We start from the raw sequence: 17,030 nt of genomic DNA on the forward strand, positions 1-17,030 counted from the left end.
GTAAAGTATTGAAGAAAATGTTTTCTTTCCTCCTTCTTTGCCTTGCAAAAATAATGTACTTGATTTAGCAATTTAACATTTTGAATCTCTATCTGTCTTGGAGAGGAAGTTGGAAGAATGAAAAAGGGCTTTGGAAGATAGGGGATTAAAAATAAATAGGGAGAAGACAGAATGTATGAGGTTTAATGATGATCAAGATTCAGAAGTTGGCCTGCTGGGAAAGCTACTAAAAAAGAGTGGAAACATTTAAATATCGAGGATCAGTGGTAGCCCAAGATGGAAAACTACATGTATTAATAACCCATAGAGTGCAGTGTGCATGGAACAACTGGAAGAAGGTATCAGGAGTGTTTGAGGTAAAGAATTAAGGTGAAGGTTAAAGGTAAGGTTTTTAAGACAGTGGTAAGACCAGCAATGATGTATGGAGATGAGGCATGAGCAGTAATTAGAGTGCAGCAGACGTTAGATGTGGCAGAAATGAAAGTATTGAGATTGATGAGTGGAGGTACAAAAGAGGACAGAATAAGAAATCAGAGGTACAACAAAAGGGGGAGAGTTGTCTAAGAAAGGAGAGCAAAGTAGGCTAGAGTGATATGGACATGGGATGAGGAGAGACAATGAATACGTGTGCAAAACAATGATAGAAATGGAAGTAAAGGGGAAGAGGAAAGGAGGAAGGTCAAAGCGGAGGTGGATGGATAAAGTAAAAGAAGACTTGAAGAAAAACACTCTGACTGGGGAGGAGGTGAAGGACTGCAGGATAAAGGAGAAGGCTGATCAAGCACAGTGACCTCACATTGAAGTGGAAAAAGGTGAAGAAGAAGCAGAAGAAGATATACACATAAACAATGTATATATTGTAATAAAAATGTATTTGGCCTTCCTTGTAATAATTACAAAAATACTGTATTTAATCGGTACCAGCTCTGGTCTTGAAAGCAATTGTTATACATACAGTACATTGCCTGGAAAAGCAGGCGGTGGGTGGTTTACCATTGAGATTCTAGCATGACACAACACTGACATTTGATCAATGAAGGTACCCCATCAACTTATGGGCCCAATTGTTTTTATATGCTACGTCTATGATGGTTGATCGACAAAATACCTCCACCCACCAAAAACTTTGCTGCTCTTTCTGACTGCATAGTTCATCTAGCACCTGTAGATATAGGTGTGCTGAAGATGATATCATTTATCTCTATGCTGATTGGTGCAATCTGATGTGTTTCTTAACTCTGATACGCAAATAAACCTCACTTATTTAGGACTGTTGCTTTGTTATATTCTCCAGTCTTGTCATGGTGAACTGACCAATGCACCTGGCAGGCTCCTTAAAGCTTGTTGTAATAAAGTATGTTCATCTTGGAGACATTTATGAGAGTGATCTTGACTATTGTTTATTTAATCCCTATTAAAATACAACCATTTCAAAACCACCCCCCAAATTCCAGAATAAGGTTGTGGGAAAAAGATCCAGCCCCTTCAGCATTTGCAGAAAACTCTAAATGAAGTGCCAGTCCATCAAAGGGCACACCTATGCAGTTATCCATATATCAGGCAATTTAAGAGTCAGTGGTCAACCTTATTGTTGTGATCTCGTTAACCATTTAAAGCATCTTGGATGGATTTTGGTGTTAATGGTGCTCTATAAAATAAAAATTAACCGATTTTTGTGTCTGACTACAAATTCAGAAGGAAATAGTGAGTACTGAAGGAACATCTCCATGAGCATAAGCAGAATGTGCACACTCCCTTCAGGGGGTACTTGGGTCAGTGTTTGAACCCAGGATTTCCAAGTTGTGAGGTAGCAGCTCTGCACCACCCCTCTCTTTGTTGTTTCTAAATGAGTAGTGACTTTACTTGTTATACAAATGATTTTTGAGCCCCCAGCACACACACGCACATACACAAACACACATCTTAAATCTTAAGTACCTATTGTCATGTTTAAATAAAGGGTTACTTTTAGTTAAAGGATAATCAGCCATTCAAACATTTATTAATTTTGTCTGTTTTTAAATGTGCAGCATTGAGTGAATATCTTGTGTTCAGGGTTACTCACACATGAAAATTAGTGACTTTTTTGGTTCTGCTATTTTAGGGATCCAAGGAAAGTTCTTTATAAACATCAAATAACAATGGAAATTCATAAAGAGGGGTTTAGTGCAGTTCAATTACTCACGGTGCATATAAAGATCCTCCTTTCTTGATATCTTCTCTATTTCATACTGTCCAGGCTGCTTTGGTCATATTTTGATATTGTGGAAAAGACTTTTATTTGTATTTTCTATTTTTGTAGTCTCATCCATGATATGTGGGAAATGAGTGGGCGAGATCAAGCCGTGACGAGTGCTTCAATTTTTTAACTCCCTTGTACCCTAACATATTGTCATGACCAGAGGATAGTCTAAGCTATTAAGATGCCATTAGGTCAGGTCACTTTCCTTTCTTTTGACCCCAAGAAACTGCAATAAAGAGATCTTTAAAAGAAGTTGGACTCCTAACGGATTTACGAGGATTCTTAAAAAAATTTCCACACATTATTTTTTTAAAAAAACATTTCATAATAAGGTTAAACGCAACATGATACTGTCATTCCTGCTTAATCCAATTTAGGTTTGAGTTGGGTTGGAGTCTGTTCTGGCATCACGGACATTTATAGTAAAAGTGTTGCCAGGGTGTGTGGTGAAGAGCAGGACTTTAGGGCCCTTCAAACCTCAACTTAATGTTATTTTGGATAATCTTGAGGAATTTGATGGATAAGCTTGTTGGCCTGAACATGGACTGTTCTCGTCACAAGGGTTCTAATGAATGAATGTTCTAATTGAACATAACATTCTAACTTTCAGTTAATTAAACTACACTGGTGGTCTACACATTTCTAAAAGCATTGAGAACAATTTTTTTTGGTTAATTGCAATGTCATTTAAGTCTCACTATTTTCACCACATTATCATTAACAGCTATTGTTATAGATCTATTATTATTATTCGTTCGGTGAGTGTGATGGCCCCCACTTCTTCCTGCTTCTCATCAGTGGATGCTGTTGATGGCTGTCACAACTAATTTTAAACATTTCTGTAAATGGGTGTAAATTTCAGCTTCCCTTATGCCTTCTGGTTATATGAATTGTAAAGTTTTCTGGTTTTGTTTTGTGCAAATGGATAGACACAGCCATGTTCATGACTTCATACTAACATGAATACTAATAGTTACAATGTTACAAAGTCAAATCTTTGAAGTAAGAAAGTGAGAAAATGTCTGCCATTTCATAAGTGGGGATGTTCACCACTCTGTTTCAATGAGGCACAATTAGCCTGGCTCTAAAAGGAACGTATCTTATTAAACTTAGGGCTCCAAAACCCCATCATAGCTTAGAAATCACTCCCAGGTTGATCAGCCCAACAACACCATGAATATTTTTGGCTTCAAAAAAACAGCATTCTTTTGACAGTTAAAATTTGGCAAGATGGCTGTCCTGTGATTATTCCAGTTTAATCCTCTTTGCTTTTCCTTTGATTCCAAACTGGTTTAGTTTTCTTTCCACCATTTATATTCCAGTGAAGACATTTTGTTTCCACACGATCTGTGTTTTTCTTTACTCCTGAAAATTTTATCGTCTTTTGGTTTCTGTGTTAATGTTTTTTGTTTTTCTTTTCTTTTTTGATTTCAGTTTCAACGTACTCATTGAGATGCTTTTCTTGCAGATCACTTTTTCCAGTTGTTTTTGGATGGTCCCAAGAGATGTGATCTTGTGCAAATGACATACTACTGAAAAGCAAAAAAGATAGAGAGGGACATTTTAAAATGTAGTAATTGATAAATAATTTTAGATGCATAATTTATCAGAATTGGCAATAAACTGGGACAGCGAGCCAAATGGTATAAAAGAAGAACCTCCATCTAAGCTTCAGGAACAGTTCACTGTTTTATAACATCTCTTTCCATTCATCAATACATTCATTCATTTATTTTCCAAATCTGCTTATTTAGAACAAAATCACAGGACAAATGTCTCACCAATCATTAGACACAAGGCAGGAATAACACCTCAACACAATGCCAGTCCATTGCAGGGCAAACATACATGCAAACATATGGTTAACTCCAAAATAATTGGGCATAAATGGTCATACATAACATCATGCGGCAATTAAACATTGCATAATCTTCAGGTTTATGATAGATCTATCTATCTATCTATCTATCTATCTATCTATCTATCTATCTATCTATCTATCTATAGCATGCTAAAAAATCCCAGTAATTATAGGAAATATAATCCACCTCAACAAAAAGTGTCTGTGTGTATCTGTTTATCTGTGTGTCCATCTGGTTGCTGTGTCTCTGCTGTGTTATTTAGTATGGGATTCATAAGTTCCACTAATGTTTGTGATGCATTATCTGTTGGAATGAAAAATACATTTGATTATGACATGCATTACAAAATATATTCCAATAGATGGTACACTGCAGATGTTAATGCAGAATATACTGAGGTCTACAACAATTACTTATGTTCCAGTCTGAATGTGTTGCACAGCTAGTAATCATAGAACTTTGTAAAATATATTTACTGGACCATAGCCATGGACACAAATTACCAAGAGCCAAGGTGATGGCAGAGATGGAGATAAAAATCCAAGAAATTGCTTCATCCAATATATTCTGGAAGCTTCGTGTGTAAACCAATTTCACATTTAACACTAGAATTATCCACCTACGAAAAAACTTGTAGATCTGTGCCACCTTAAAACGCTTAGCTCCTCTCTGTCAGAGTCTTTTGTCCTTTAAATATGTTGATAAGCAGCAAGCAGCCTGCTATCACATCCCCCACCGGCACACAGTTTTCTCAGCTCAAGTCTGTTTACCTGCGTGTCAGTTGCTTGGAGTTGTATAGAGTGAGAAGTCAAGCAAAATGACACCTTTTATAAATACTATATCGTTATTTGGAACACTTGCATTTCATGTGTGTTCTGAGTCTACAATGATCTATGTAAACACATCATTAAAAAAGAAACGTTTTTCATGTTTTAGTAATAATTGGCAAAATGTAGACATGAAGTTTCTAATGTGTGAATGAGAGTTAAAGGCTCTGGAAAACAAATGTTAAAGTAATCCATATTATCATAGGTGATATTGGGGATATTGCTAAATCCATCCAGCAATAAACTGAAAAACTTTCTGTTGTTAGCAGAATCCTCGGCATGGCCAGAAATAATTAACACTAGACATTTTCCTTTGAGCTGACATTGACACTGAACTGACCTAAACCCTGAAACGTACTCTTGGCCATGACCTCCAGCTATGTTCTCTCTCAAGTGGCTTCTTGTGCGGGCATATTTAATACTAACTGAAAGGCAGTAAAATCCAACGAACTGGAAATAATATTACTAATATGCCCAAAGATACAAAAAATATATCAAAGATATCTCTTTAAAAGAGTGTTGGACAACACAAAATAGGATGGCGTGTAGCTGGAAGTTACTGTAAAATATCTTAAGGTGGTAAAAATAAACAGACAAAGTTAAGAAAGATTTCTCACATCACATGGATAACAAGTTTATTTAAGGCCATTTGCTTCAGTCTAACTTTTATGGAAGAAGATGATCCGCTGTGGTGGCCCCTAACGGGAGCAGCCGAAAGAAGAAGAAGAAGCTTCAGTCTAACTTTGCTGTTTCATTTTACTAACCTGATTATACCATCTGCTATAAATCAGCAAGAAAACTGCCACTTAAAAGACAACACTCTAATCATTTACTGTATACTCCCATTGGCTTCTTTTGGGTGTTCTTACTGTAAAGTGTATGTGATCAACATCACAAGAAATTTGATTGGGTTCATTCTTTCTTTTTGGCTTTATGAAATTGTATTTTCTCCATGCAGCAGAAGCAATTTTCTCTGGTTAGTTTTTGGTTGACATTTCTGATAGAATCTATTTCCAAATGGGCTAGTGCTCACCTACAGAATTCGCAGCTAAGTGTGACCCCAAAAAGAGACACTTTTGCATACACCCTACTGTGTATACCTCTAGTTGAAAAATATGTACATTTGTGAGAAGAAGAAGGGTCCAGTAGATAAAACAGGCTATTGGGAATTAGGCTTAATTGAGGTCAAAATGACAGGCAAAGGTGATTAATGGTACGTCAGGCTATAAGGCTTCACAACCAAAATAAAAACACAAAAATGCGGTTGTAGGAGCAGTCATAAATCCAAATTAACTAGATCTCCATAGCTGAAGATACAATTTAAATTCAAAGCAAGGAAAATTGTCTTGCTGTTATCCAAAAGTGTGGATACTGTATTAAGACACCAGTGATCTGGCTATTGGTCATGAGAATTGAAAGTGAAATGGTAGGAGTAAATTAAAATGGTGGCACAATGAGTCACTGTCATAACAATACATTTAAATAAACAACTGAAAATCAACTTAATATTTGTAAAAATTATTACCTTCAAACTATTACAGTTCATGTGAGTATGCCCAACTATTCTACATCTGTTTTGTGGAGATGGAAAAGGCATATGTTTGTGCTCCTCACAATGTCCTGTTAGGAGGGATTTTCAGGAATCTCGGGTACCGAGCTTGCTGGCATAGGACATTCAGTCCAGTACAAATGACTAGAAAGCTTGGTTCACATGGTTGCCAGTAAGCCAGGGCCATCTTAACATATGGGCACTGGCTAGGGGTCCCAGGAGCATAGGGGTACACGATGTTTCTGATTTCTATGGATGTTTCTGTTTTGCTATCAAAACAGGGGTTCCAGCACACTGCTTTTACTGGGGGCCTATGATGCTATTAAGACGGCTCTGCAGTAAGCCACACTCATTCCCAGTGGGTGTGGGACTCTGCCAGTGCTGCCTACTGTCACTGATTCTATTCATAATTTTTATGGACACTATTTCTTGATATGGCCAAAGAAACGAGAGTATCAACTTCGGTTAATGTATGATTGTATCTCTGCTTTTTGCAGATAATGGGGTCCTGCTAGTTTAATCTGTTGGTGACCTCAGATACACTTTAGTGTGGTTTGCAGTCAAGTTTAAAGGGACTGGGATAAGGATCAACAAGTCTGAGGTCATGTTTCTCAGCCAGAAAATGGTAAAGTGCAGATATAAGCAGCAGAAATGGGCTTCATTCACAGGGTGTATAGGCCTAGCCTTAAACATAAGGTGAAGAGTACAAACATTTGGGAGGAGCTCAAAGCAGAGCAGCATTGATGTGAGCCAACAGATGTGGTTCAGGGATCTGATTAGGATGCCTATGTGTGGAGATATCTGGGCATGTCGAACTGGGAGGAGACCTTGGGGGAGACCAAGGACATGCTGGAGTTATTATATCATGCTGGAGGAGTTGGAGGAAGTGGAGATTAAAGTTAAATTTTGGGTATCTTTGTGTAGACTTCTGCCCCACACCCTGGACCTGGCAAAGCAGAGGAAAATGGATGGAAGGATGATTTTGTCTGACAGCCATTTTCCATATTTTAAAAAACTCCATTTCTCTGTCTTACTGGAAAGGGCAGCTTACATTCAGGTCTGGATGAGGAGTATGCACTTGTAAAGCGTGTTGCCACATGAAACAGCTTGGGACCACCCCCCCTATCCCAAGGTATAAATGCGTTCCAGTGCTACCCTCCAGAAATGACCCTCTATCTGTCATAGCCAGATGTGGGTGTCCCCTTGGCCTGGTCTAATGCAACACATTATGTAGTGTTGCATCTCAGTTTGCCAAATGGCCTGTAGTGGTCACAATTAATATGTGTGTTTATGTTTGTAAATCTTGGGGGATTTTGTACATTAGTAATATTTTATTATATTTGTAAATATGTATGAGTGCTCAGGGCCTGTAATCAGTGAAGAACTCTACACTAAAATTAACTGAACTAAGTCAGTGCTCATGCATGAGCAAGCAGCCTATTGAGTTTCAGCCCAAAGCCTTAACCATCAGACTGAACTGCTCATAAAACGGAGAGCAAACTCTAAACTGCCTGTCAAAGTTTTAAAACTTTCGCCAGTACTGTAGTGTGTTTAGTCTTCAGACTTGGACCTTTCTGTGTCTACGGTTGGGATGGCAATTCATCCCACATTAATAAAGCTTTTTTGAAGAATGAACGAATGTGAGACAATTAGAGTAACACATTTGATGTGCTCCCCCAACAGACAATTGTACATCTATAAATTATGCAAAGAACTCAGCGGCCTTTTTACTAGTGGAATTTTGGCACCATTGTGTGAGAATGCTGTGAAATGTCACTGCACAGTTCCTCTTTGGCAAGCCCGTAGTAAACAAGTTGATGAAATCTCGATGGTCTGAACAACTCCTCTTGGATCGTAGACCTGGCCCACAAAGGACTTCATCTGGGTTTAGTTAAAAGATTGAACTTGGGAGGAGTGCGGCGCCCCATCAGGTGTCATTTGTTTCCATTTTCTTTGCTATTACTAAATTGATTCCCCGTGGAGGAGGATTTTCTATGCCATAAGTCATGTCATCGTCTTGTTTAGGTCGGCAGAACTGATCCACTTTGAAGAGAAGCACTAGCGAGTTGCACTGCATTTTTCAGGATTTCAGACCAATGATAATCTTTACATACTTACACTTTCTTTAGACGACTGTTGACTGTCTTTCAACGTGCTGATCGGATTTCTGTAAGAGAGAGAAAGAGAGTTCAAAAACATGATGAGAATATATATAATAGTCATCCATATGATAATTTTGGAAATATGAGCAAAAATTGAAAAAATTCTTTCAACGTCTTGTTTCACAGTTGTATTTAGCCTAACATGTGCTTCTTTTCTTTTTTTTACTAAGGATATTCCATCTTTTCTGATAAAAGAAATCTGCATTCAACTAATTGCATAGTATGCTGCCTGTCTCTGCCTGATGATGTCAGGTTAGGCTTCAGCACACCAGCTCTCAGCTTAATTATGATTTTGAACAGACTGTAATATACAGATTTTAACTTATTTAACTAAAGTAACCAGAGCCTATCCCAGCCCATCATGGCTCACTATCACACAAGGAACCAATTTAGAGTCACTAAAGGAACGTGTATACAGGAAGAAAACTAAAAACCCTTAACAAAAACGCGCTTAGACATGAGGAGAATGTGTATAGTTAACAAAGACAATCACTGGACTATTAATCACAATTCGAAATCTGTGAGGTAAGCAACAGTATTGAACACTGTACCACCAAGCTGCCCTCAATTCATAATAAACTATGCATTCATAATAAACTCAGTGAAGCAAGCCTCCCATGGTCATGAAGTGGAATAAAAATTGAATGCACAGATGAACTGTTATCTGAGGCCTATGTCACACCTTTATAAAATGTATTTTCTGTTTCATACTGCAGTAACCACCAATGAGCACAGACTTTGCTTAGCAAAAAGAGTCCAGTAAGCCTTCTATCATTAAATACAAAAAGCATGAATACTTTGTGCATTTCACAGAAAGTAATTGGAACTTCACGTGTACAGTCAATTGCCGCAGATACCAGCAGCTCATAATGAGTGAACTCATAACACTAAATATTTGATGTCTACCTAACCTTCATGTTTCTTTATGTTTTCTGCCTGATGCTACTGGCATACACTACTGCACCCTTCAGTGGTATTAAGCTGGTGGATGATTACAAAGCAACTCATTCATTTCTCATTTTATGAAAGCTTGAGCATACAGCCCTACCCATTTCCTCTTATGACTAATCAATAATCACTAGTTTATCATGGTGCAGTAGTCAGTGCTGCTGCCTCATAGATCTACAATAGTGGTTTTGGACCCCATGCTGTCATGTATCAGCCAGGGTTTCTCCCCTTTCTGGAGTTGAAATTCATGTTTTATCTACAGTATCTTTTAATAATTATTATGAGAAACATCCACTAATATGATGCTGACACCTCCAAACTTCAGCATAGGGATGGTATTAGGCTGGTGATGAGCAGGGCTCAGTCTTTGTCAAATGTAGTGCTTGGAGATCTGCCCAGAAAGTTACATGTTTGTCTCATCAGAACAGAATCTTTGTCCTCATGTTCTTAGATTCCTTCAAAATGCCATATATGTTTTAGTCAAGACTGGGTTCCATCTAGCCATTCTACCATAAACACCTGATTCAGGGAGAGCTGGTGAGTCTTCTTTCTCACAGATTCTCCCATCTCAGCAGAGGACTTCTGATGCTTTGATCATATGGTTATTGGTCACATCTCTAACCAAGGCCCTTCTTTCCTGGTTACTCAGTTTGGCTGGACAGCAAACACTTTAAAGGCTCTTGGTTGTTTCAAACTTCTTCCATTTCACATTATTGAGCCAACTGTACACCTCGGAAGACTCAAAGCTTTACAATGATTTTATGCCCTTGCGCTGATCTTTACCTCACCACAATTTTAGCACAGAGATCTACGAAATGTTTTGCCGACTTCATAGTTTGATTTTTCTCCTGACATTCAGTATGAATTGTGGAACCTTTTATACACAGACGTTTGATTTTCTAAATGATGTCCAATTGAGTTACCCACAAGTCGACTCCAGTCAAGCTCTAGACACATCTCAAGGAGAATTTAAGGAAACAAGATGCACCTGAGCACAATTTGGAGAGTCTATGCAAAGGGTCTGAATACTTCCATGAAGAAGAGATTTCAGTTTTTGACTTTTAATAAATTTGTAGACCTTTGTGTAAACATGTATTTACTCTGTCATTATGTGCTATTAAGTGTGGATTGATGGGCAAATGTGGAAATTATTCATTTTAATTTAATCTACTACACAATACAGTGGGCACAAATTGAAGAAGTTTGATTACTTTCTGAACACATTGTATATATAATAACTTAAATTGATAAGTAAAGCTCCTTACATAGGATTTGCTGATATGTCCTAGTTAATCGTTTTATCTCCCTGTGCTGAATTTTCTGCTCTTTGTGAATTTAATTGTATTATTCACATTGAATTTTCAATATACTATTGCCATTTGTATCTGTAAAGTACCTTGTGTTGATGCACATTGTTAATTGTACAATATTCATAAAAACTGATTGATTCATCAGTTACACTGTGATTGACTGGGGTCATTACAGTCTGTGCTGCTAGGAGAGGCTTCAGTTTCACTAGATTGAATTTAGCAAGTGGGTGACAGATAAATTGGTCATTCTTTCTGCATTTTATAGATTTCTTTCTAATTAACCACTTATTTCCATATAATCTTTTTTTGACTACTTAGCAATAATGCTTGGCAGCACGGTGGTTAGCACTGTTTCACTGTCTTATGTTGTGTTGATCTTTAACAATGTTTGAAAGTTCTTTTTATGTCTGATCTTTTCTCACCGAATGCCATTTTTAACCAGCAACCCAAAAGCATGTATGGCAGGTTAACCAGTGATTTTAAACTGTCCCGTGTGAGTAGGGTTATCAAATGTCCCATTCTTCCTCTACCAGTTCTATATTTCTTTTCCCAGTTTTGGTCTCCCAATTTATTTATTTTAATTTCTCAATTTATCAACAGAGCAGTATGCAAGTCATTGTAGAAAAGAGCCCTTTGAAGCAAGCCTCTCTCGATACATCAAAAATCACCAATTATATCAATTCTATTCAAAGCAATATCAGACCAATCAGATATTCTGTATTTATGAAGCGAAGCTTATGAACTGGCAACTACTAATGTACAATATCAAGATACTTAGTTCAAAGGTGCCTTGTTTTAGCCACATAAAATGAATGATTACATGTATGAATATGACTACATAGTTGAGCTTCTTTGTCAAGATACTTCAAAGAGAATTTATGTATCTGAAAAAAGAAGCAATCTGGTCTTGAGAACAACAAACTGAAATGCCAGACATGATGAGGCAGATGTTCTATTTTGCATGGAAGAATGTAGATTAATTATTTAGTTAGTATGCTAAGAGTTGTACATAATATGTACGAGAGAAGTGTGACAGTGGTGAGGACTGCAGTATGAGTGATGGATGCTTTCAAAGTGGAGGTGGGTTTACATCAGGGTTCGGCTCTGAGCCCTTTCTTATTTGCAAGGATGATGGACAGGTTGACAGACGAGATTAGACAGGAGTCCCCGTGAACTGTGATGTTTGCTGATGACATTGTGATCTGTAGCAATAGTAGGGAGCAGGTTGAGGAGACCCTGGAGAGGTGGAGATATGCTCTAGAGAAGAGAAGAATGAAGGTCAGTAGGAACAAGTCAGAATACATGTGTGTAAATGAGAGGGAGGTCAGTGGAATGGTGAGGACGCAGGGAGTAGAGATAGCGAAGGTGAACGAGTTTAAATACTTGGGATCAACAGCACAGAATAACGTGGATTGTGGAAGAGGGGTGAAAAAGAGAGTACAGGCAGGGTGGAAGGGGTGGAGAAGAATGTCAGGAGTAATTTGTGGCAGACAGGTATCAGCGAGAGTGAAAGAGAAGATCTGATTTGCATTGGGTGTGACAAGAATGGATGGGATTAGAAATGAGGACATTAGAGGGTCAGCCAAGGTTAGAATTGGTTGGAAACAAAGTCAGAGAGGCAAAATTGCGTTGGTTTGGACATGTGCAGAGGAGAGATACTGGGTATATTGGGAAAAGGATATTAATGATAGAGCTGCCAGACAAGAGGAAAAGAGGAAGGCCTAAGAGAAGATTCATGGATGTGGTGAGAGAGGACATGCAGGTGATGGGTGTAACAGAACAAGATATAGAGGACAGGAGGACATGCAAAAAGATGATCCACTGTGGTGACCCCTAACAAGAGCAGCTGAAAGATGAAGACGAAGGATCAATAGTCAGTTAGGCCATCAGTTGTAGCAGACACAATTTGTGCAAGTGTAGGGCTTTCTAAAGTAAGTTGAATTATTGTATGTGCAAACAGCACTGAAGTGGCTGTTGATAGATAGATAGATAGATAGATAGATAGATAGATAGATAGATAGATAGATAGATAGATAGATAGATAGATAGATAGATAGAATTTATTTGTATTCAATGAGAAATTAAAACTTTATAGAAACTCAAGAAAAATTTATATATATATATATATATATATATATATATATATATATATATATATAGTGAAACTAGCCCCGGACACAGACAGGTAGACATGTTATTAAGCACCACCACATGTTTATTTACAGTTCCTACTATTTACAAGTAAATAAATGCAACACAAAACCCCCAAGACTTCCCCAAAGTCCAGGCCTCTCACTCTCTCTCTCTGCCTTCCTTCAGGCCGCCTCCACTCTCTTCTTTGAGCTCTCGTCCTCTCCTCACCCGACTCCAGCCCTGAATGAAAGTAGGTGGCCCCTTTTATAGTCACCCGGATGTGCTCCAGGTGCTTCTTGGCAATCTTCCACCGGCACTCCCCCGTGTGGCGAAAGTGCTGGCTGCGCACCCGGAAGCACTCCGAGTGTCCCCATTCCTCTTCCCCCCAGCACTTCCAGGAGTGGCAGAAGAGCTGAGGTCTAGGGATCCAAAGGCAGCAGGTTGCCCCCTGGCGGCGACCACGGGCTCCTAGAGGGTTCAGCTTCTGAGCTCTCTACCCGTGGTCCCCAAAGCAACCAGGGCGTTTGCCCCCTCATGGTCTGGAGGAGGTGCAAGCACTCCTCCGGTCCTCTTGGATGTCCTGGCTGGGCAGCAGCCAACAACCAACTATGCACACATAAGAACTTCTGGCATAAATAAAAGAACCTTTTTTGTCAATACCAGGCCTGTAGGTGGGAGTAAAATATGATCTGCTCAATAGTACCACAGGTTTACATTTAAAAGAAACTAAATCTAAACAGAGCAATTTCATCTTGTTGTGTCGACAAATCCAACAGGTAATTAAACTTAATTTGATAACAGTGTGATGTAGTAATATACCCCCAGGAAGTGAATAATGGATGGTCTTTGTATTACATAAGTAATAAAGTACCTTATAATATGAGTGGTTTTCAAGGCTGTATTTGTTTTGTTTAATTCTTTATAGAGTTGACGTGTGTATGAGCAGTTTAAACATATTTATTTACAGCATCATAAAACTGCAATACCCCAAATCCTTGTTCCGATAACCCACTGCCTTCTCTCTGAAGGTTTACGTCTAGTTTTGAATGCTACCAGGAAAGACTGTGGCCCTCCATAACCCTGAACTTGATTAATCCAATATGACAATATTATGTCAAATGTTATGTTCTGTCAGTAACTGCACTATGATGGGTAGGAGCCCCATACAAAGTTTCTTCCTCTTTTATGGTCAACACTGCCATGATTGGCTCTATACTCTACAATTGGAGAGAGTGTGTGGGTGATTGATTTTTGAAACACTCCTCCATTGAGGTGCATCTTCCGCCTGTTCAAGCTTTCATTCTCTACCATCAATACTATCATCAGTTTGTCTTATACTTTCTTGGTAGTTTGTCATTTTGTCTGTCAAGGCTAGGTGAAATTTGTCTGTTTTTAAAGTCATTGTTTGGAATAAATATAAATAATATTTATATACCTGCATTTTGTATTGAGAGCTGCTGCTGCTGTTGTGGTTGAAGAGTCCTGCAACATCCAGGTTCATGGATTTTAGATCTTGCTGGCTCTGTTGACCACTGCCACAAGATGAAGAGCCTGAACTGTCAAGCACTAGAGACATGAAAAAGAAAGGAAAAGTATAAATACACAGAAGTTTTAAAGTATTTGAAGAGTTCCTTCTTTTCCATCTACTTCCATAAGCATTTTAATAGAGTGTAGAAAGATAAGAAAAAAATCTTTAAAATCTTCATCTTCACAGCCTGCAAAGACTGAAATGGACCAGAAAGACAAAAACAATCACAATTTTAAAACCTCTCTAAATTGGAAAAAATAAAAATTTTATTAAAAAAATCATAATTGAAGGAGAGGAACCAAGAAACTCCTAGGTCAAATGACAAAAATGAAACTTACTGATATATTAAATCTACAATGAGTCAAAAAGCAAAACAAGAACAAAAGAATCAATTTGACTGTAAGAGGCAAAGCAAAAAGGATAAAAATGTCATGTTTCAGCCAGGGTTGTTGCCTTGGTTTAAGTGTTTAGTGTTTGTTTATTTTATCCTTTTGTTGTTTTCTAAATATAATTCTTCATGTTATTTTTTGAATTTTAGTTTAGTATGTTTGTTGTATTTATGTAATATTATGATTTTAGTTATGTTGTGTAGTAACATTTTCACTTTTGTATTTTTTTAAGTTTGAAAATTCTAGCCCTCTATGTTATCTGCCCTGTCTCCTTTATGTTTAACCAAAGGAGGCGGGGTCACCTGATAATGCAGCTGTGATTGTAGCCTCAGCTACTATTTAGGCTGAATTCCCAGTAACACTAAAGCATCAGCAACTTGTTTCTGTTAGTTTTCTGCCATTTTTTGTACTTTCAGTGTAGATTTTATGGATTTGGGGCCTTGGTTCTGGTACTGTTTTATTATATCGATTCATTTTTTTTAGGTTTATAACGCTTTTTTTATCTTTTAGGATGGCTGGTTTTACCTATTCCTCTTTTAAGTGCATTTTAAAATTCATTGTGGTATTTAGAAGCCAGATCATTTTTGTGAGGCTGTGTAAGCAAGAAGTCTGCTGTCTGAGATGGTGTTAAGCTTCCAATGGTGAGGCCAATTCAGTAGGTAAAAATCTGCAAAGAGGGCAGGTTGGGCTCTTTCACGTGTTATTTATAAAGCTTGCTGCCCTCTTTTGTGCTTCAATAAAAAAAAAAACAAATCCTCAATCAAAAACCAGAAGAAATACATTCACAGACAGCTACTAGCACAAAGGTCTGCTGCTTTATACTTCATTATCACACTGGATGAAATCATAGCTATCTGAAATGTGACCGAGGTCTGTGCTGGTCATGTTCCCAAAAATGACTCAGTTGGAGGAGAAATCAAATGCTTATTGCCAGTACTTGATCAAAGTAGTTATGAAGATACTTTCAGTACACTCATGTGTTTTTTTAATGAGAATAAACTGGTCAGGGACTTATATCATTGTGTAGTAATGGTGTTCTCTTTAAAAGAGTGGTGAATAATGAAGAAAGTACTGCAGACATACTTATGTTAATTCTATGTTACTTTTCACTGTATCATTCAGGAAGAAACCATGGGTTGTAAAATGTTTTCTGTGTGGTCAGCTTCATTGTTTCAAGGTCACTGAATCGCCAGCTGTTGCAGTAATATAAAACAGAGTCTTGAAGATCGGTGGTGCACAATGGGATGTGGTGATCATTCATCTGAATGACGAACACCGATTCATCAGTTGAAATTTAGTTATATTATGGTTGTTTCTGTTGTCTTTAAATTATTCTTTTTCATATTTTCACATATCTTCTGTTATGTAATTAAGTACTGTCTTTTTAAATGTGCATGCATTCTGTGTGTTTTGTGGGTGGAGCCCCAGGAGGTGGGGCCACCATGACATTATCACTCCTGAGCCTCTCCTCTTGGCCATTTAGGCCAGAGTAAAGTAAGCTTAAATAAAGAAGTCATTGGGGTTGAAAGAATTTCGTTTTGAGTATTGTTTTACTTGAAATGTTATTGTTTTGTGATCATTTTGCTCTGGTTATTAGATTCTGATTCTGGATTAGCATTTTGTGACTTGTTTGTTGTTGGATTGCTTCTTAGGAAATACCTTTTGACATTTTTTTTTGTTGCTCCTTTGGGAATTTTTGTCTTACTTGTCTATTTTTGTTATATACAGTAGATTTAAGATTTGCATAGGAATATAAGTAACATGCTGGTTAAGTTTGCAGATGATACCAAGATGGCAGATAATCTGAAATCTGTTGAATTATTACGGCGGACTTGCAGGCATGGCCAGATCTGTAGCAGATAAAATGTCAGTAAATGGAAGTTATTAAAAGTAAATTAAAAATGTCAAGCTTGAATAAACAATGGGAGGGCTGAAAATCGAAAGTACGCTTTATGAGAAGGATTTAGGAATCATAGTGGACTTGACCCTATCAACTGCAAGATCGTGTTCAGAGGCCATTAAGAAGGCTTACAGAATATGAGGTTATATAATGCCCTGATGTGTGGAGTACAAGTCCAAG

General features: G+C 37.8%; 1 protein-coding gene across 3 annotated transcripts in view; it reads right to left on the reverse strand.

The window, feature by feature from the left end:
- Window positions 1-1,980: 1,980 nt before the first annotated feature.
- Window positions 1,981-17,030, reverse strand: part of LOC120523575 (rho guanine nucleotide exchange factor 40-like) — a 237,034-nt gene continuing 221,984 nt past the window's right edge. For 2 of the 3 annotated variants that reach the window (XM_039745001.1, XM_039744987.1), the window contains exons 23-25: window positions 14,469-14,599; window positions 8,599-8,647; window positions 1,981-3,774 (exon numbers count right to left, since the gene is read on the reverse strand). In XM_039745001.1, coding sequence (XP_039600935.1) covers window positions 8,606-8,647; window positions 14,469-14,599 — 173 coding nt within the window. In that variant the 3' untranslated portion in view covers window positions 1,981-3,774; window positions 8,599-8,605. The remainder of the gene's footprint in view (window positions 3,775-8,598; window positions 8,648-14,468; window positions 14,600-17,030) is intronic. The other variant, XM_039744994.1, reaches the window with a different exon arrangement.

This window comes from Polypterus senegalus, chromosome 1 (assembly GCF_016835505.1).
Source record: "Polypterus senegalus isolate Bchr_013 chromosome 1, ASM1683550v1, whole genome shotgun sequence".
NCBI lineage: Eukaryota > Metazoa > Chordata > Cladistia > Polypteriformes > Polypteridae > Polypterus > Polypterus senegalus.